The sequence below is a fragment of the Electrophorus electricus genome, chromosome 1 (assembly GCF_013358815.1).
Source record: "Electrophorus electricus isolate fEleEle1 chromosome 1, fEleEle1.pri, whole genome shotgun sequence".
Taxonomy (NCBI): Eukaryota; Metazoa; Chordata; class Actinopteri; order Gymnotiformes; family Gymnotidae; genus Electrophorus; species Electrophorus electricus.
Genome location: NC_049535.1, coordinates 9267501 through 9286252, shown reverse-complemented (window position 1 = coordinate 9286252; position 18752 = coordinate 9267501). Strand labels below are relative to the sequence as shown.

General features: G+C 44.6%; 4 protein-coding genes across 6 annotated transcripts in view; 2 read left to right on the top strand and 2 right to left on the bottom strand.

Moving 5' to 3' along the window:
* Positions 1 to 129: 129 nt before the first annotated feature.
* On the bottom strand, positions 130 to 3236 carry tmem107 (transmembrane protein 107). 2 transcript variants are annotated; one of them, XM_027023117.2, is made up of 5 exons: positions 2952 to 3236; positions 2781 to 2848; positions 2581 to 2681; positions 2153 to 2230; positions 130 to 742 (listed from the first exon to the last, which is right to left on the bottom strand). In XM_027023117.2, the coding sequence occupies exons 1-5, from the start codon at positions 3036 to 3038 to the stop codon at positions 738 to 740; spliced, it is 339 nt and encodes a 112-aa protein (XP_026878918.2). In that variant the 5' UTR covers positions 3039 to 3236; the 3' UTR covers positions 130 to 737. The 2 variants fall into 2 exon arrangements, with proteins under 2 accessions (XP_026878918.2, XP_026878917.1); XM_027023116.2 differs by having other exon boundaries at positions 2153 to 2249; positions 2952 to 3230.
* A 2550-nt stretch (positions 3237 to 5786) lies between these two features.
* On the bottom strand, positions 5787 to 8490 carry LOC113585552 (F-box/LRR-repeat protein 12). Its single transcript, XM_027023108.2, has 3 exons — positions 8179 to 8490; positions 7757 to 7832; positions 5787 to 7065 (listed from the first exon to the last, which is right to left on the bottom strand). Exons 1-3 carry the CDS (start codon positions 8331 to 8333, stop codon positions 6079 to 6081), a joined length of 1218 nt encoding a protein of 405 aa, XP_026878909.2. The 5' UTR covers positions 8334 to 8490; the 3' UTR covers positions 5787 to 6078.
* Positions 8491 to 8655: 165 nt separating this feature from the next.
* leprotl1 (leptin receptor overlapping transcript like 1) lies at positions 8656 to 12381 on the top strand. The gene is made up of 4 exons (XM_027023120.2): positions 8656 to 8772; positions 9487 to 9562; positions 9746 to 9932; positions 10723 to 12381. The coding sequence occupies exons 1-4, from the start codon at positions 8757 to 8759 to the stop codon at positions 10837 to 10839; spliced, it is 396 nt and encodes a 131-aa protein (XP_026878921.1). The 5' UTR covers positions 8656 to 8756; the 3' UTR covers positions 10840 to 12381.
* Positions 12382 to 13562: 1181 nt separating this feature from the next.
* Positions 13563 to 18752, top strand: part of LOC113585561 (hyaluronan-mediated motility receptor) — an 8325-nt gene continuing 3135 nt past the window's right edge. The window contains exons 1-4 of one of the 2 annotated variants that reach the window (XM_027023118.2): positions 13563 to 13805; positions 15887 to 16044; positions 17410 to 17678; positions 17799 to 17999. In XM_027023118.2, the coding sequence (XP_026878919.2) occupies positions 13715 to 13805; positions 15887 to 16044; positions 17410 to 17678; positions 17799 to 17999 (719 nt within the window). In that variant the 5' untranslated portion in view covers positions 13563 to 13714. The remainder of the gene's footprint in view (positions 13806 to 15886; positions 16045 to 17409; positions 17679 to 17798; positions 18000 to 18752) is intronic. The other variant, XM_027023119.2, reaches the window with a different exon arrangement.

Sequence of the window (18752 nt, the reverse complement as noted above, 5' to 3'; positions counted from 1 at the left end):
ACCCTAACCCTGGTCCAATAAGCAACTGTCGGGTTAACGTGGGTGCCGATTTTCGTATATATTTAGGAAAGGAAACTATATTTCAGCAGCAGGAACAGCAAAAGTACACTATCACTAATGTTGTTGTTTGCCATATTTCTTTTTATTGTATGCTTCTGTGTGCCACTGTGACAAATGCTAAAAAAAAAGCTAAAAAAAACAACCTTAAATCTTTTAATTATGCATAAGAAAATTATGTACAAATCAATAGTTCCAAATCTCTCAGGTAAAAATCTCAGAACAGAATTTTAAATTCTTTTTACATTGTGAGATTCTCTGCTCTAGTAGGCACGCAGATATCAAAAGACTGAGCAAGGTATACCAACAGTACTGGATTACGGTTCTGGTTTCTCAACATTTATGACGAGTCCTATGACCAGTTTTTCTCACAGTACTAAAATAGTCAAAAATGATGCAGAGAACCTGACTGACAGTGTGTCCTTTCATATGGCACCTCATTAGAACTTAAATCCCTCTGCAAAACCTTACATTTAATCCATAAAGCCAATGTCTGAGCACTAGACTTTGGGAAGCTCATCATGTGGACTTGCTGTAATAGAGCAGAACGGGTGTGGTGGGATCAGCGTGCTGCTGTCCGTGTCTTAGGGATGGGACATGGCAGGAGAAGGACATTCACACTGGCTTCTTTTTCAGTCCAAGCACAGCAATCATCTGAACCAGCTCACAAAGTGTAGGAATCACGCTGGGGGAGAGAGAGGGAGAGAGAGAGAGAGGGAGAGTACCATTTCATTATATTTTACCACTACTGCACACACAGAGCACCCATGTGAATTTAACTGTCTGATGATTTGATATTTTTACTGTCTAAGAAACAGCATTTACAGTGCATAATGTGGTATACAAAATAATTCAATATGCATATTTAGCACGGCCTTCTGCTACCACAAGTACTTAATTCACTTGTGAGCAGTGCAAAAGTAGTCAATGAAAATGAAAAAAAAATTCAATGCAATTAAATTCAGAATCATAATTATTTTAGTACGTCACAACCCCCCCCCCCAAAAAAAATCAAAGAAACAATTATTTAAATAATTATCATTTAAAATATAATTTATAACTTATAATGTCAAATAGAGAAACACAGTGGCAGCATTAATTAAGCACGTATTTAGCTACCTAGTTGTGAATTATGTACAGTGGTTGGCATGCTGAAGCATGTTTTATCAGGTCGGTATAGGTGCTGTATTAATGAGGTGCTTGGCTCTTTACCATGTTAATTTGATAATAAGTGTGTATTGGTTAAAGTCCTTGTCTAACAGTCACAATAATAGAGCAATTAGGTTTGTGCATGAGGGGCAGTGTTTTCGAGTGAGAGACAGCGTAGGGTATGAGATTGGGGTGAGATTGGTGTGAGATTGTAAACTGCTAGTGGACGTAGGTGAAAACTACAGGTACGGTGTATTGCGTTAACTACGCTGAGGCCGGACATGGTGTTGTACTCTGAAAGTAAACAGAGAGATAATTTTACAGAGTTAACAATTCCATTTGAAGAGGTAGTGGAAAAGCTTTTGAAAGGAAAAAGCAGTACAGTTGCACAGTTGGGTGTTAGTCCAGTTTGGTTTTAGAGGCCATAAACTGAAGGTGAAGATGTGATGGGAGTTATCAGAAGAAGCTGAATGGTCTAGTGAGTAGCTGTGGCTGAGGAGAGCACAGAAAAGCTGGGGAAATGTAGCATGAAGGTGGAATGACTGATGTATTTTAGGTTTTTTTTAGGTACATGCAGAACTGGGCCAGTGAGTGGGTTGTGTTGTGTCATTGTGTAATATGGTAGTTCCAGATGGTATCATTGGCACTGGGCATGCATTAATGGTGTCAGTGAGTCTGGGTGTGGCCTTAGTCACCAGGGAGGCCAGTGTGAGGTTTGGTAAGTGAGCTTAAAAGTGATCTTGGAGGGGTGTGGGGCTGGGACACCAGACCTCACTGTTGAGATTTCTGGAGGTGTCTTGGGCTTATTTACCTCCTCTTTGGACAGCCCAAAGAAAAGCTTCAGATAAATGTTTTCACCGTCTCCTTTATGGTGGTATTGGTAAGCTTAATACTCAACTCAGTACCTCAGCTATGGTCAACCCAATGTAATAGGAGCAGCACTGACCTGCAGGGGCCGAACACGAGCCAGTAGGTCCAACACTCCCACTGCTGGAAAACGAAGAAGGAGAGACTGACCGATGCACTGCAGTGAGATGCCACAGCTGGGTGGTCAAGAGGAGCAACCAAATATATTGTAGCCTTACAGGACTTGAGGACATTAGGGATCTTAATGCACCATGTAATACGTGGTATTGTATAGAATGTTTTACATATACCTTTTTGATCAAATGAGTGTCAATATACCAGCCTGTCCATACAGTGGAGGAATTATGTGGGGCATAATATGGTGGCGTGAGTGTCATACTGGCTAAACAAAGGAGCATGTAACCTAAACATTATACCTTTGGATAGATATGACGACACATTCAGTGAAAAAGCAGGTGTTCTTATCTGATGAAGAGAAGGTTTTGTGTGTGCAAGCAGTAAGGATACACAGCAGGCTTTGGTTACTGTTGAACATGGACACTCCAGAGAAGAATCCAACCAGCTCAACAAGAAACAGACATACGGTGACAGAGAGACCAATAACAAGCCTGAGAGAGAGAGAGAGAGAGAGAGAGAGAGAGAGAGAGAGAGATGAGTTCCTTCACCCCTCCTAACACCAGCAAGTCGAGTAAGACGTGCGTTTGTACCGCGTGTCCTCGGTCCTGTGTTGTTCTTCCGTGAAGTCCAGCGGCAAGCTTGCTCTAACGTTGTTCTCCTGTAACGCACAGCAGAACCGTCTGAGGAACAAAGCTGAACCGTGACCACAAATGCAACTCGACATATTCACGCCGCCGTAAATAAGCAGGGAGACGTTATACCCGCGACCAGAAGATGGTGACGACAATAACGAGGTGCGCAGCGAGAGCCAGAAACCGAGCCGGCACGAGGCTGCTCATCACCGACATCGCGTGAAGTCCGAGGCTAGTGTGAACTAGCCAGCTACTTACTCCAGTTTTTTTAAATAAACGTAGGCCACGTTTAAGTATCTTTCGAAGACAGAAAGCTTCCCATTGGTAACTAACTGGGAATGTCCAAAACCAGCGTTACCACAGTAACGGTTTCTTCGGCGTCGTTTTGGAGGGCGAAGAGCGTCCGTGCCGCTCACGCACCGCCGCCCTCTGGAATGGAGAACAGCTTCGGGACACAGCAGACACGCTGCTAGACTCTTATTCTATAAAGATTCTAGGATTATGAAGAATTGTTCTCCGTCATCCTCTTGGAAAATCATCTCACGTCAGTGTTTTTCGGACAGTTGCAGTTACACGTGGTTTCGGTTTTCAATTCTGGAAAATTTACAAGAATCAAAGACAAGTAAATAAATAATCAGTGTAATGGTGGGGGCATTAGTGTCACATCCTCACTAGTTATGGCCTGCCCATCAGGAAGCTATAGATCCACCTACCCAACTTCAGTTTTATAGCAGGGACGGTGCCTGAGTTAGTGTGTGAGATGGATAGGTGTGGACTACATAAGAGTCAGACCTACATCCACATACAGTAGGGGCTCCAGGGGATGATGTCTCTTCTAATCCGAAGTTCCCCCAGGAGAGACAGGCAGGGGTCGGGATACCCACAATTCCCAGGCTGAGGGCCATGCAGTTGGAGTTTATCCTGGTAGACAAGAGGGTTCCCTCAGTGAGGCTACAATTCTCAGAGAGGAAAACTCTTGACAGTGTGAGTGTGTATGCATCAAATAGCAGTTCAGTGCTTTCTGTCTCCTTGAAGAAGGTGAGGCATGTGCTTGAGAGAGTGCTTCCTACTGAGTCCTGGGGGACTTCAGTACCTGTGTGAGGAGCAATGGAGATACCTGGACAAGAGTCTATGATAAGAACAATGGACATACCTGGAGGAGAGTCTAAGTTAGGGACCATGGAAATACCTGGACGAGAATCTATGTTAGGAACAATGGACATACCTGGAGGACAATCTATGTTAGGAACAATGGACATACCTGGAAGAGAGTCTATGTTAATCTATGTCACCTCCAACAATACTTCTGCCAAGGGCCATGTATAGGTGGGACACTGAGTCAGAATGGACCATGTTCAAATCATCAATCACAGAGGCAGTGACACAAAGCTGTCTGGAACACTGCAGCAAACCTACAACCTGACAGACGCTAGTCGTGACAAACCTAGAACACAGTGGGAATTCCATATTTGCTTAAATGTCTTTCTGTACCAGTTAAAGAGTTCTAAATAATGCCAAGTTAGTAAAATATATCTTGCTGCATTCATTTCATTGTGAATGTGTGATATTCCCAATAGCAATAATAGCATTGTCGGTGTTTGTATGGTGGGGTGTGTTAAAAACTTAATTTAAGCAACATGAGGAAGGAGAGCAAATAGGCAAAAATGATTTCATTGCTTTTCAAAGATGTTGGAAACAGACATAATTCCTTTTCCCTGAGGAAACACGTGACTCACAAAGAGCATCGATTTATGAAGGATGCTGCAATGAAAACATTTCTGAGTCACAGATTTTTAATCCATGATTTAATAATAATGTAAAGTACTGACAGTGAGTCCTTCAAATCCTGCAGAAGAGGGGACAGGTGACCATACTGCACACACAGGTTTTCAGGTCTCTGGCCATCAACACCTGTACATGACAGTAGTGGGCATGATCTCCAGCAATGATGAGAAATCTTACAGAAGTGCAGTCCGTATCCTTGTGTATTGGTGTAAAAGCCATGACCTACAATTAATTGTACCCAAAACCAAGCAATTTGCACTAGGTTTCCACAGGAGACAGTGACCCCCTTCCTTTGGTAACCGATAAACAGGAAATTCAACATATATAACACACTCGTACATTTCTATTGGTTTTATCTGCCATGTATCCATAGAGGTTGCTCTTTCTAGTTGTCTGAGACTGGTGACTCTGTACAGCTCAGCATCAGGGCAGAAGAAAGGTCTGGTAGGTGGAAAGTTCACCGTGTATTTCAGAAGAGTAGCGCTCTCCATCTGAATATATCCTACCTTTTGTATTGGGTGAACACATTCAAATTGGAGTATTTTTGAGATACTGTTTAAAAGTTACATTCCTGTCCTAAGGACCCACTTGCAGCTTGTGTTAACAGACGTTCATTTCCGGATTGTATCTGGACAGACTCTGGCCGTACTCCCTAAAACGCATCCCCAGTGTGATGAGATCTCATTTAAATGTAAACAGAACCCCAATTCTGTTTTACTTCCTAATCTACCAAAACATTCCCCAGATAGAAAGCAGATACGGGTCCGCTCCTTAAGGTTAGCACCCCTGGCTGTACACAGGGGCACCATGCTAGGGGCCTGGATTAGGATGACTAATGGCCTGACAGACAGGGGCCATAAAAAACATTACTAAAACATTAAGTGAATTATTAGAAAATTTGGTGATATTTTTGTCCATTTGGGCCAAAGCGCCCTGATGGTACCCCTGGCCATATGCCACTGCTGGTCCACCCTCAGACAACCTAGATTATCAACCTAGCTTTTATACTACTGTACTAGCTTTTATTTAAAAAAAAGTCCTGAATATTACAGAACATGAAAAACTGTTATTAACTGTAAAATCTTTGTTTATGATTATAAAATGAGAACGCTAAAGACTCTTTCATTAATACAGCTGAAGTAATGGCACTCATGTTATAACCACCAGATCACACACACGCCAGATTCCATTGTTTTATTCTAGCATCTGAGTCATTTAAAAACCAGCATGTACTGCGCACAACTTTATGCTTGTAAACATTTTGGCTGAAGGCTCATTTTAGGTGTTAAGTCTAGCTGTCTAGCCACTATACAAGGTTAATTGTAATCCTGGTGTGGGATTAGTCTTCAGATGGTAAAATGGCCCACACTGTTCCAGATCCAAGTCTACAGTAAACTACTTGGTGTTGTTTCTGTATATGTCATCATTTGTGCACTAGAGCGCTGAGCGTCTGTGTCAGACGGCGTGTGCGTCAGTCCTGGTTTGAGGTCACGGTGCACTGTGTAAACAACACACTACACTTGGGCAGCAGGGTGGCCAGCGATCGCCTGAGGTTCGGCACGGGGTCGTTGTCGCTCCTTTCCTCTCTCTCGCCTTCTTCTCTCTCTTCTCCTCCGTCTTGCCCCTCCTCCGCGCCCCCCTCCAACTCGCCTCCGCGCTCCGTCTCAAACTCCACCTGCCAGAACTCCAGCTGGCGCAGCTCCTTCAGCGAGCGGCAGCTGCGCAGGACCATCATCTCCGTCAGCCTGCAGCCGCGCAGACGCAGCCAGCGCAGGTCAGGCAGACGGCTGAGGCAGAGCATGCCGGGGCTCACCTCCCGCCCCCCGAGCCCCAGGCCCTCCAGCCCAGCCCAGCCCTCACCCAGACCCAGCGCCGCCATCTGCTGCCGGCTCCACGTGTCCATCTCCAGGTGCTTGAGGTGGGAGAGGGACCTCAGGCCGGGGGGGGCGCAGCCCCTCAGACCCGCTGCCGTCACCCGGATCAGGTCGCGAAGCTCCAGCCGGGTCAGCTGCCCCCAGGAGCTCAGGCTTTGCAGGTGCTGGTTGGTGAACGATGGCACATTGTCTAAAATCAGAGTTTTTATGCCGATGCCGGGGGAGGAGGGAGTTAGCTGTTTGTTTCCTGCACTTTTTGGATTGGCTGCAGTTGCCTGGTGGCAGGCCGGCTCAGACGCTCCAGAGGGACTCTGAGTAAAGAACCCAGGCGGGAGTTCACAACCATGCAGTTCCAGGACCTGTAAGGTAGGGGGCATTAGAGAGCAGCTTCGCAAGCCGCGCAGGTCCGTGTGCAGCAGAGAGAGTCGGCTCAGGCGGGGGCATTTGGAGGTCAGAGCCTGCAGCCAAGGCTCAGACAGGAAAGCACCACCACGTGCAGACAGCAGCAAACCACGCAGACGCAGGGAACGCAGACCATGGCCCAGGTACTGGCGCAATAACACCCACAGTATACGGGTTGTCACCTTAAACACAATCACACAATCAATCAGACCCGCAACCACAACAGTCACCTGGGCTGCATTTAACAGATGCTTTGCCATGTAAACATTAGTTCTCACTTTACATAGTGACATAAAGTAACTAGATACCCTACCGACATCTCACTAAAGAATTAGTGAGCAGGTATATCAACATCATTATACTGACTGCTGTGGATAATTTCAAACTGCCGAAAGGCCAACCATTGGAACACACTGGGGCACACACACCACCCTTACAAAAGAGTGTTCGTGTGGTTTCAGGAAAACCGGCCAGATTTTCATATACTGCACATTCATACAGGATACACTTGATGGGGTTTGTCAACAACAGCTATACAGCAGGACTTGTCACAAATCAGAAGAGAGCAAGACAATACAGCTTTTAGAAAGGGGAACAACTGAGACAGTGTGAGATATTAAAATGGTTTAGCTAAATAAGAACATTACTCATTCACAAACAGCACAAATATGACAGCATCAACATGCTACAAATGTGTGGCCTTACCCCAAATTAATACATAAATACGATACAAATACTTGGTCTTACCCCTTATAAATAGCTAAATACGATACAAATACTTGGTCTTACCCCTTATAAATGCATAAATACGATACAAACACATGGTCTTACCCCTTATAAATACATAAATACAATACAAACACATGGTCTTACCCCTTTCCATGTTGAAAGGTCTACAGTGCGCCAGAGTCTCTGGTCTTTAACCAAACGCCTCCAGCGCCTGCATACCCTACACATGGATATAACGAAAGTAAGTTACCCTGGGTCATCGCTATCGTTAACCCTACTGATCATATATCTAGCTACTTCTGAAATGTGGTCAGTAATCTGGTCCTTCCGGAGCAGAAATGCTGGCTTTCACTTCTTTTCACGGAGGTGGTCATAAAGCTAGAGCTCAGATGGGAGAGTACGGACAGAAGCAGACAACCTACGCTTCACCAAACATCAGAGCAGAAAACAACATTTCACACAAGCGTTACAAATACAGTCTTCCATCATATAACAAGAAGACAACTTCGTCAATAAAAGTGTTTGGGATTTAAAGCGTCGTAAAGGTCCTGGAGGTCTTTGTGTACCTGCCGTTGCGAACTAGTTCTCGGATGTTTAAGTAAGATAAAATATCAATTAAAATGTTTTCTGGGAAACAGTCCAGAGTGCAAGTCTTCATCTCCGCCATCTCTGTAAACAATGTAGAATAAACCGGAACCACGGTGGAGAAACCTGAGAACATTTAACATAAAAAAAGAAAACGATCAGCGACATTTATTAGTACGACAGAAATGTATAATTCCGCAGTGGTTATCAACGCTAGCTAGAGTGAGTTTGAGAAAAGAGACTTTATTATTATTTTTAACTCGACTACCACACGCGCAGTTTGATTACGCAGGCGTTTACGTAAATAGGCGATCTCCAAATCATGTCTTACCGGAAGTTCTTCACGCATATAAAGTGAAGATCAGTGGTTTTTTTTATTTACGTAAATGTACGATCTACACATCATGTCTCAGAGGAAGTTTCTCGTGACTATGACATTAAGATCGTCTGTTGCTCAACCGCGATTCTGCACCTTGCGTTTCTTTCTGCTGTGTTGGTGCGCGACACTGCTGAAGACCGCAGCTCTATCTAACATTCAGCCCTTTAATGTCCTAAAACAATGGCTGGTATTAAAGGTGAGGAAGACGATATTTATTAGCTGTGTCCATGCGTTGTCTGTTATGTCAAGCGCACGGCTGCGTTGTTGATTTAGGTGAGAGACTGCAGGCTTTTGCCTGCTAGTTTCCTAACGGTTAGCTAATGTTGCTAGCTAGGTTAGCTACCCAGACAGGCCAACTCGCAGCTGGTAAAATCTTTTTTCAGTTCATTTGTGGGTACTGCAAACGAACCCCATTAGTTAACTAACGCATTAACTGACTAAAATGATATCATACGCGGCATTTTATTATTCAGCCTACGGTCCGACTAGGCGACACGGAGGAGTGATAACGACAGTGATGAGTAACGTTACTAACGTTACTCGTTTGTTATTAGCTGGCTTTACATGGCCCAGCTAGTGTTGATCATATGATCTGTTGTGATATGGTTGATCGTATGAATGCTCCCGAGACCCCATATGTCCCCCAGTGCTGAGGATGCTGCTTTAACCCAGGAAGTGGCGGTAATTAGCCAATGAGCCAAATCCGTCATGTCAGATTACAGAAAACGCTTGCCTGAAATCACCAGGAACAGGTCATTATGCTTAACTGGATCTAAACTTGGATCCCAAAAAAGACAAGTCAAAGCAAGCCAACACTGCAGCCAGCATCCCCTGTGGAAGCAGGGCTATTGGTTTGTGTTCCCCACCTAGGGAGATGCAGCATACTAATCTGGTTACTGTTCATTTACAGCCCTTATCAGTCTTTCATTTGGTGGAGCCATTGGCCTCATGTTTCTGATGCTTGGCTGTGCCCTGCCTGTCTACAAGTGAGTAATGTAGGATCGAATTTTTGTCATGCCATGTGAGTGTCATATTTTTTAAAAAGATATTTACCTCAAATCTGAAATCATTACTGTAGTTAATGTAAAAGTTACTTAATGATAGTAAACTCTGTTGTTTATTGTTGTGTTTGTGGGTGATTGTGTCTGTCTTTCTCTCTCTCTCTCTAGTGAATACTGGCCTCTCTTTCTGCTCTTTTTCTACATCCTGTCTCCTATCCCTTACTGCGTCTCTCGACGGGTGGTGGACGACACTGACTCGACTAGTAATGCCTGCAAAGAGCTGGCCATTTTCCTCACCACTGGGATCGTGGTGTCAGCCTTTGGGCTCCCTGTCATATTTGCACGTGCTGATGTGGTAAATGCTGCTTCCTGTATTTCGTGAACGTGTCCTTACCTCACACGAACCTGGATGTGGGTGTCTACCTGTGTGTCCTTTTCCCTCTCCTTGCGGCACTGGGCACCTCTGTGACACTAGATTTGGATATAGCTAACGGCAAACTACCTAGAAGTCACCTAACCTACGAACACAGTTATTACGGACGGTAATGTGACGAACATAGCAAGCTCTCACGTGATGTTAAAGTGAATTAAAAGTAATTCTATTCGGGGAGTGTAAATGTCAGGCACCAATAAAACCACTTGTGACAGTTAGCTAATGACGACATGGCAGACAGGCCCGCTGAGCCGACCTCCGCGCAGCCGCCGTCCTCGCGCTGCGCCGCGAGTGTTCCGCCTTGTAGAGCCAAGGTCCGACCCCAGCCCGATCCGCCTTGCTCAGATACTCAAACAGGACCAACAGCCCTGACGTCGGGACAGCTGAGCTGGGCGGATCCGCGGGGCTCCAGGTGCGCGTGTCCCCGGTAAACCGCCAACATGTCGGCGCTAGAAACGCTTCTGAAGTTCCCGACCGCACGGCCCGGCACATTTGTTACTTGGGATCTCATTTTAACCAGGGCTAGTCTTTTAACCAAGCTCTCTGAGCTTGCACCAAACAAGCTGGCGGATTTGTCGATTGCTCTCTGACACGGAACATATGGTAACGATTCCTCTGCCTTTTGTCCTTCCAGTTTTCTCCCATGTGGTAACAGATGGAAAGTGTGCTCAGTGCCATTTGTTGACTGAATAATTCATGTTTGTGTGTCCAGATCCAGTGGGGGGCATGTGCTCTCGTTCTGACGGGAAACATCGTTATCTTCGGCACTATCCTGGGCTTCTTCCTCGTCTTTGGCTCCAACGACGACTTCAGCTGGCAGCAGTGGTAAAACGGATCTGCGGAGAGATGGCTGTTTTTATTACATACTGTACATTCTGATTATGACTCTTGTTGTTGTTATTGTTTTTATTACATTTTATTATTTATAGTGACTGCCCATTTATATTGACAAGAAATCAGTGCAATAATTTCTTGCTGGGATCAGTCTGACCTCAGAACGTTGTCCTGTTTTTATTTATTTGTTCATTTGTTTATTGGTTTGGCGGCTTGTGCATGTGCTTTCCCACGGCTACTCGCAGCTCATCAGCAGCGTAGCATCCGCTGTCATCAGGAAACTCTTCAGAAGTGAGCCTTCCCTCCGGCAGCTCACGTCCTGAAAGATTCCTGTTGAAACATTACTCCACTAGCACCCAAAGAGCAGGAGAAGGAGGCGCGGGAGGGCCGTGTCTCTGACCCCGCGCGCCCCGAGCCCACTGGCCCTGCAGCCTCTGTAACGTTAGCTTTGGCCAGACGCTAGAGTGAACGGCCTCTTTTTAAAGGATAATGTATGATGCAATGTTTGCTGTCTTCTTGGCTATGGGTATAGTGCTGTCGCATTGAACTCGAATGTACTCTGGGCTGCCACCTTCACACCACAAAGTGACTGCAATGCTTTTCCATGGCACAGGCAGCTCTACTGGCCGCGTGTCCTGCCGCCAGTGCTGAGCTTTGAACAGGGCCTCGGGAAATTCCCTTAATCCCCGCTGATGTAGTGCAACCTTGAAACGTAAGTGTTATGGGTTTAGTGGTGACGTGTTTGTACCACCGTGCTCTCCACCTAGTGTGGATGGGAGACCACGTCCCTCCCTAAAGGTCTCCTGCTGTAGTTTAATGTCATTGTCCTGAACTGAAGGTGAAATGTCACAATCTCAGTTTTACACTGTATAAGCAGAAGCACTGACAATATGGTTACATTGTTTTGTATGTTATTCATTTTAATGTTTTTATTCGTTCCTACCTTAGTTATTTACCTGGAGTGTAGCATTTGTGTAGTGTACAACAGGATCGATTGTACATGGATAAATTATTTAATATATTTATCATACAGTTGTAAAAAGACAGACCATGTGCAAGCAAGTCAAGCACGATATCCCAGTGCCAGATTTCTAATATCCAGCTAACACAAAACAGTGAATTAACGTTCACGTACAGCTAGGCTACAGTTGTAATTCTCCTTGACTTGTATGTTGTATGATTGCATAATGCTAGCCCCTACTTGTCTTGGTTTTGATAGAGGTAGCATTGGTTAGTTGAGTGGAAGTGTATTGAAAGGGTCAGGCCAGGCAGAGAAGGAATCCAGAAGCGATTCAAAAGGTGTCTGAGAAGAGCGGAGTGTTTCAGAGTCGTTTGAACGGAATCGGGATTGTCGAGAGTCGGCCGTTCGAATCAAATCAAGTTCCAAAGGGCCACAGAAGTGTTGTTCTTTAACTAGAAGCTGTGTGACAGTATGTAATCTGGTTCTTTCTTTCTACTGTTTTTTGCTCTCTCTCTCTCTCTCTCCCTCTCTCTCTCTCTTTCTTTCTTTCCATTTTTAATAAATACAATTTTTGAACGAATCCTGGACTTGTGTTGTACTGGACTTTGTGTGTATCAGATTCCTGTTGAGTGACAGAGCTTGTTGTGGATTTAGGAGTGTGTCCTCTACCATTGTTGCCTGCGGGGGTGTGTGGGGGTCTCTGGTTTCGACATAAACATGTTCTAAATAACCTGGGCTGGTTTCCCAAAAGTACTGTAAACCAAAGATTATCTTTAATCTCTCTCTCTCTCTCTCTCTCTCTCTCTCTCTCTCTCTCTCTCTCTCTCTCTCTCTCTCTCTCTCTCTCTCTCTCTCATATAAAGTGAACTTGGCAAATGGATAAGACTGATAAGACTATTGCTTTCCAACTCAACTGCGGTTTAGTATGCAATGTTTATTGCTGTGCAAATCTATTTGTATCTTCAGTTTTATTCAACTTGCTGTCAGGCAAATACACGTATACTTAATCTCGTGCATGAATTAGTGGAGCAGCTTTATTGCTTTAGCGCTCTGTGCCAAGCACTCGGCACACATCCACCTGCGGCTACTTGGCTTCTCCGTGGATAATGAAACCTGTTTAAAGAGGTCTAAAGAACTTTTCCTTCAGTAGTCTTTCAAACAGAAACACTAAAAATAAACCTTACATACAAGCCTTTTAAATCTTTTAATGATGTGATGCTATCTGTTTGCAAATCTGGCAAGAAAGTTGGTGAGAATGAAAACTTTTTTTGTTTGTTTGAACTGACCGTCGGGTCAAAATGTCATCGAGATTGGGCCTATCTACAGTGGTAGCTCAGTGGTTACGGAACTTGACTTGTAGTTGGAAGGTTGCTGGTTAAAGCCCCACCACTGCTAAATTGCCACTGTTGGGCCCCTGAGCAAGGCCCTTAACCCTCAATTGCTCAAGTTGTACTCAGTCAATTGTAAGTCGCTTTGGATAAAAGCATCAGCTAAATGCTGTAAATGTAAATAAATCTGTGTGTCTAGTAGCGCATGATCTGTAGGCTCTGGTTTCTAGACATTCCTGTATGGGGGAGGAATAAATGGAGCAGCTGCTTGTTATGACGTGCCCTACTGGAATCTTCTTGCTATAATCAGATTATACATTTGCACAAACCTTCCAGAATATGCATAGTTAAAGGATAACGAGTGGTTGAGTGGAGCAAGCAGGCCCTGGCTATTGCTGGGCGGACACCAGGCAGTAATATCAGCAATGATTAAACAGACACGGGGATGCAGGGGTGTGTGTTTGACAGCCCGAGGCCAGCAGGAAATATGCAGCCCAGACCACGGCAAAAGTAGATTACCTGAGTGAAAGACAGAGAAGAGTGTGGGGCAAAAGAAGAGAAAGAGGAGTACGATCTCGGTAATGAGGAGGTTTTTCAGGGCACACAGAGATGAGGACTTCAGCCAGATCCAGTACCTCACAGCCAAGTGTAATCGCCTGGTGCACGAGAACGGTAAGCAGGGCCTATTCCTGCACGTCTGACGGCTCAAACACCACACCACCGTTACCACACCAGACCACTATTACCAAACACTTTCACACCAGATCACCATTACTAAACACTTTCACACCAGACCACGATTAGCGTTTTTCCATTACACAATTTTAATATAATGAACGTATGGTGCCATTGACATTGAATTTATATTTTATGCTGTTTATTTGTATACATTAGAACTGAAACGAGATTTTTAACATATTCCAGATTGGTAATGTTAAAGACGAAAATGAGTGGTGTTTGGGAAGAGATTGGAACAAGATTAAGAAATACACATAACCACAGCTCATAGATCGCCATAAAACTCAAGATAATGTTACTGTTTGTCCTCAGTAGTCTGTTCCTGTCGAGGTTATTTTACGCCTGTGTTGAGAGAGGAAAGTAAAAAAACAAAACGAAACTATGAATAAATATGTGACTGAGATTGTCACTCAGGAAGGTTAAACTTGTTTCTGGTTGCTGTGGCCTGAGGGTTGGAGCACACGTTTACCGTCTGCAGGACCAGGGGTCGAGTGGACCCGACGTTAATGAGCCCCCATGCTGTGAGGAGATGGTGCAAGTCCCAGTGTGAATCAATCGTACGGGCCATGGGTGTGACCCTGGATGAAGGTGTGACCCTGGTGTGATGAGTGGGGATAGTGTGATGGAGACCTCCCCCTGTCTGGAAGACATGTCTGTGGGCCCTGGGTGCGGTTGATGTTCTCTGCCTTCGCTATGACATACGATGCTCTCAGGACTCAGTTTGTAACCCACACACTTCAAATATCAGTATAGTTTTGCACATTTGAGCCACTTTTGGTGCGCCACACACATCACTCTTGGATAAAGGTTAAAGATAAAAGGTTTGGACATGCCTGGTTTGGAAAAACAACCTACTCTCTGCTGGTTAGCGTTGTCCTTAGTGGTAATAAATCTGGATTTTAATGGATGTGTTGTCATAGAGGGTTAAATAAGATGCTCTCAAGCCTGTTTGTGTCCTTTCTGGAAGGTGGAAAGGTGGAAGGTCATAAGGTTGCACGTTTAACAAGGGTACACAGCTGAGAAAACACAGCTCACCTGGAATGAATTACACATCTTTACCGCTGAGTGTGTGTCTGTGTACATCTTTACTACAGTGTGTGTTTATGTTGTGTGTGTGTGTGTATGTTGTACATCTTTACCACTGTGTGTTTGTTTATGGTGTGTGTGTGTGTATGTTGTACATCTTTACCACTGTGTGTTTGTTTATGTGTGTCTGTGTATATTTTTCCCACTGTGTGTTTGTCTGTGTAGTGTATGTGTACATCTTTACTACAGTGTGTGTGTGTGTGTGTACATCTTTACTACTGTGTATGTGTATGTGTACATCTTTACCTCTGTGTGTGTGTGTGTATGCATCTTTACCACTGTATGTGTGTGTGTGTGTGTGTGTACATCTTTACCTCTGTGTGTGTGTGTGTGTGTGTACATCTTTACCTCTGTGTGTGTGTGTGTTCATCTTTACTACTGTGTATGTGTACATCTTTACCTGTGTGTGTGTGTGTGTGTTCATCTTTACTACTGTGTGTGTGTGTGTGTTCATCTTTACTACTGTGTGTATGTGTATGTGTACATCTTTACCTGTGTGTGTGTGTTCATCTTTACTACTGTGTGTGTGTGTGTTCATCTTTACTACTGTGTATGTGTATCTGTACATCTTTACCTGTGTGTGTGTGTGTGTGTTCATCTTTACTACTGTGTGTGTGTGTGTGTGTGTGTTCATCTTTACCTCTGTGTGTGTGTGTGTGTGTTCATCTTTACTACTGTGTGTGTGTGTGTGTGTGTTCATCTTTACCTGTGTGTGTGTGTGTTCATCTTTACCTCTGTGTAAATCTATTTGGAAACGTACGTTTTATTCAACTTGCTGTTGTGCAAATACAAGTGTGCTTCCGTTTTGCTCTTTTCTGTATGCAGTAATTTTTGTGTTTCTTTAAGTTACACCATTCTTGTTTAGTTTAAGAAATCTACACACACTTAACTCATGTTTTGTTTTATCCTGTGTGTGTGTGTGTGTGTAGCAGCTCTGGAGAGAGAGTGTGTGGTCTCCAGAGAGAGGCAGCGAACTCTGCAGGCTGAGCTGGAGTCCTGCTCCCTGCAGCTCTGTCAGAAGGAACACACATGTCAGGACCTGCATCTCAAACACGAGCAGCTGCTTGATGCCCTCGCGCACCAGCGGGTACCTACCCTCCCTGCTCCACGCTTTCTGGGCCACTGGCTTTGGGGTGTCACTCTATTTCTTTACAACCTTATTGGAGTTATTTGTGTTCACTGTTAATTTAATTGGTATACTTGTTATTTACTGTGTTCCATTGTATCTTCTGAAATTAAAGTATTATAGTGTATCTGCACAATAACTACACAAACCCAGACAGAAGTGTAACTACACAAACCCAAACAGAAGAGTAACTACACAAACCCAAACAGAAGAGTAACTACACAAACCCAGACAGAAGTGTAACTACACAAACCCAAACAGAAGAGTAACTACACAAACCGAGACAGAAGAGTAACTACACAAACCCAAACAGAAGAGTAACTACACAAACCCAGACAGAAGAGTAACTACACAAACCCAAACAGAAGAGTAACTACACAAACCCAGACAGAAGAGTAACTACACAAACCCAAACAGAAGTGTAACTACACAAACCCAAACAGAAGAGTAACTACACAAACCCAGACAGAAGAGTAACTACACAAACCCAGACAGAAGTGTAACTACACAAACCCAGACAGAAGAGTAACTACACAAACCCAAACAGAAGAGTAACTACACAAACCCAGACAGAAGAGTAACTACACAAACCCAAACAGAAGAGTAACTACACAAACCCAGACAGAAGAGTAACTACACAAACCCAGACAGAAGAGTAACTACACAAACCCAAACAGAAGAGTAACTACACAAACCCAGACAGAAGAGTAACTACACAAACCCAGACAGAAGTGTAACTACACAAACCCAGACAGAAGAGTGGCTACATACCTTACCATGAGCTACCCCCCTGACCGGGTTCGTGATCGACATGTGGGTCCCGCGGGGTTTGGTGATTTACACATGGGGTTTGGTGATTTACACATGGGTCCCGCGGGGTTTGGTGATCGACCTGTACATCCTGCTTGGCATGTGCTTGTGATGTGCTTAGTCCTGTTCTGCAGTAAGGTATAGGCAGTAAATGTTACTGGGTTTGGGCCATACAGAAGTGTGGGCTGCGCTTCTTAAAGAGGCTTAAAGAGCTGAACTGAATATGCGTGCATGTTATGGCATGAACATAGGCCTAGTCTGGGCTGCTTTGTGCAGAGTGGTATACTGAAGTGCCGAAAACAGTTAAAAGCTACAGTGTGTATTTTGGTTGCAATATGTGTGTATATGAGTATGCGTATGTGTGTATGTGTTTTTTGGGTGTTGAATGTGCTTTTGTGCCATTTGTTAAGTTTACGGTGGGCTGGTTAATGAGTGTGTGTTGTGCTGATGAGTGAGAGTATTTTTACTTGTTATTCGTATGTGAATATTTGCTGAGTGTGTGTGTGTGTTCTGTAGGGGTTGGTACAGTTCCTACAGCAGCGGCTTGTCTTCCTGACCGAGGAGAGCTCCACGGAGGTGTCTCTGTTGACGTTCCAGCTGGAGCAGGTTAGCTCTGACCTGCAGAAACTCCAGACCTCAGAAACACAGCTGCAGGGCCTGGTGGAAGAGCTGCACCAGGAGGCCCATCGCACAGACAAGAAGGCAGGAGGTCTGCAGACAGAGCTCCGTGTGGAGGCCCAGCTCAAGGCCGAGCAAGTGGAAGATCTGGAAAGTCAGCTGACCAGGTTGGAAGTTTTTCGAAGCTCTGAAGCTGCACAACAGTTTCGATGCATGCGTCATCCCTGAATAATCCGGTAATCAATTTTGCTGATTAATTTGAATTGTTTTGCTTTCTGATTGGTCAGCAAGTCACGTGAACTGCAAGAGCTGCAGAAAGCCCATGCGTCCTTGATGGGGGAGCTGAGAGAGCAGGACAGCGCCCACCAGAGGACCGTGGAGAGACTGCAACAGGAGAACGCAGGAAGCCTGCATAAGCTGAAGGAAATGGCTGAGCAGTTCGAGTGGCTCTGTGAACAGCAGCGGCACTGGATGTGCTGCGTCAAGAGGTGCTGCTAAAGAAGAATGCCTGTCTGCATGCTTGTTTGGGTTTCTGTCTGTCTGTGTGTGTGGGCAAGTGCATTGCTTAGGGTTAGAGACTCCGCTGAAAGATAACGCACCATTTTAAAACTGCCCATACATTTAGCTTTTATCTTTTTATTTTTTAGCAGGAGTGCACAACCAGACCTGCCAGCTACATGCTCTTCTTCCACTGGAAAAGCATTTACATTTACTTGACTTACAATTATGACTGAGTAAAACTTGAGTAATTGAGGGTTAAAGGTCTTGCTCAGGGGCCCATCAGTGGCAACTTGGCAGTGGTGGGGCTTGAACAAACAACCTTCCCATTACAAATCAAGTAGTTTAACCGCTGAGCTACCACTGCCCATGCACCAGTGGCACAAATACATAACACAGATCCGCCGAAGCTTAGATGATTCCTGTACTGCCCTGGTGCCTTCAGTACTATTACAACACAAGCTAACATTCGAATTTTGGCAGTTGGCTCTCACATTGGTACTCTCTAAACACCCCCATTACCCCAAATGTGAATGTACCAAAGTGAGTGGGGTAATGGGGATGTTTAGAGTATACCAATGTGAGTGGGCTAATGGGGGTGTTTAGTGTGTACCAATGTGAGTGGGCTAATGGGGGTGTTTAGTGTGTACCAATGTAAGTGGGGGGTAATGGGGGTATTCTGAAGTTTTCCCAAACAGTCAAACTTATTTGGGTTCAAACTTTAATCAGGCCAAGAACAGACT

What these genes read in the sequence shown, in the direction of transcription:
- leprotl1 (XM_027023120.2), top strand. An exon ending in TGTGCCCTGCCTGTCTACAA is followed by an intron (nt 9,563 to 9,745) that starts GTGAGTAATGTA and finishes CTCTCTCTCTAG; the next exon opens with TGAATACTGGCCTCTCTTTC. An exon ending in TATTTGCACGTGCTGATGTG is followed by an intron (nt 9,933 to 10,722) that starts GTAAATGCTGCT and finishes TTGTGTGTCCAG; the next exon opens with ATCCAGTGGGGGGCATGTGC.
- tmem107 (XM_027023116.2), bottom strand. Translation starts at nt 3,038, where the DNA reads ATGTCGGTGATGAGCAGCCTCGTGCCGGCTCGGTTTCTGGCTCTCGCT. An exon ending in TCACCATCTTCTGGTCGCGG is followed by an intron (nt 2,849 to 2,951) that starts GTATAACGTCTC and finishes TGTGCGTTACAG; the next exon opens with GAGAACAACGTTAGAGCAAG. An exon ending in CAGTAACCAAAGCCTGCTGT is followed by an intron (nt 2,250 to 2,580) that starts GTATCCTTACTG and finishes TTGACCACCCAG; the next exon opens with CTGTGGCATCTCACTGCAGT.
- LOC113585552 (XM_027023108.2), bottom strand. Translation starts at nt 8,333, where the DNA reads ATGTTCTCAGGTTTCTCCACCGTGGTTCCGGTTTATTCTACATTGTTT. An exon ending in GAACTAGTTCGCAACGGCAG is followed by an intron (nt 7,833 to 8,178) that starts GTACACAAAGAC and finishes ATCCATGTGTAG; the next exon opens with GGTATGCAGGCGCTGGAGGC. An exon ending in ACCTTTCAACATGGAAAGGG is followed by an intron (nt 7,066 to 7,756) that starts GTAAGACCATGT and finishes ATTGTGTTTAAG; the next exon opens with GTGACAACCCGTATACTGTG.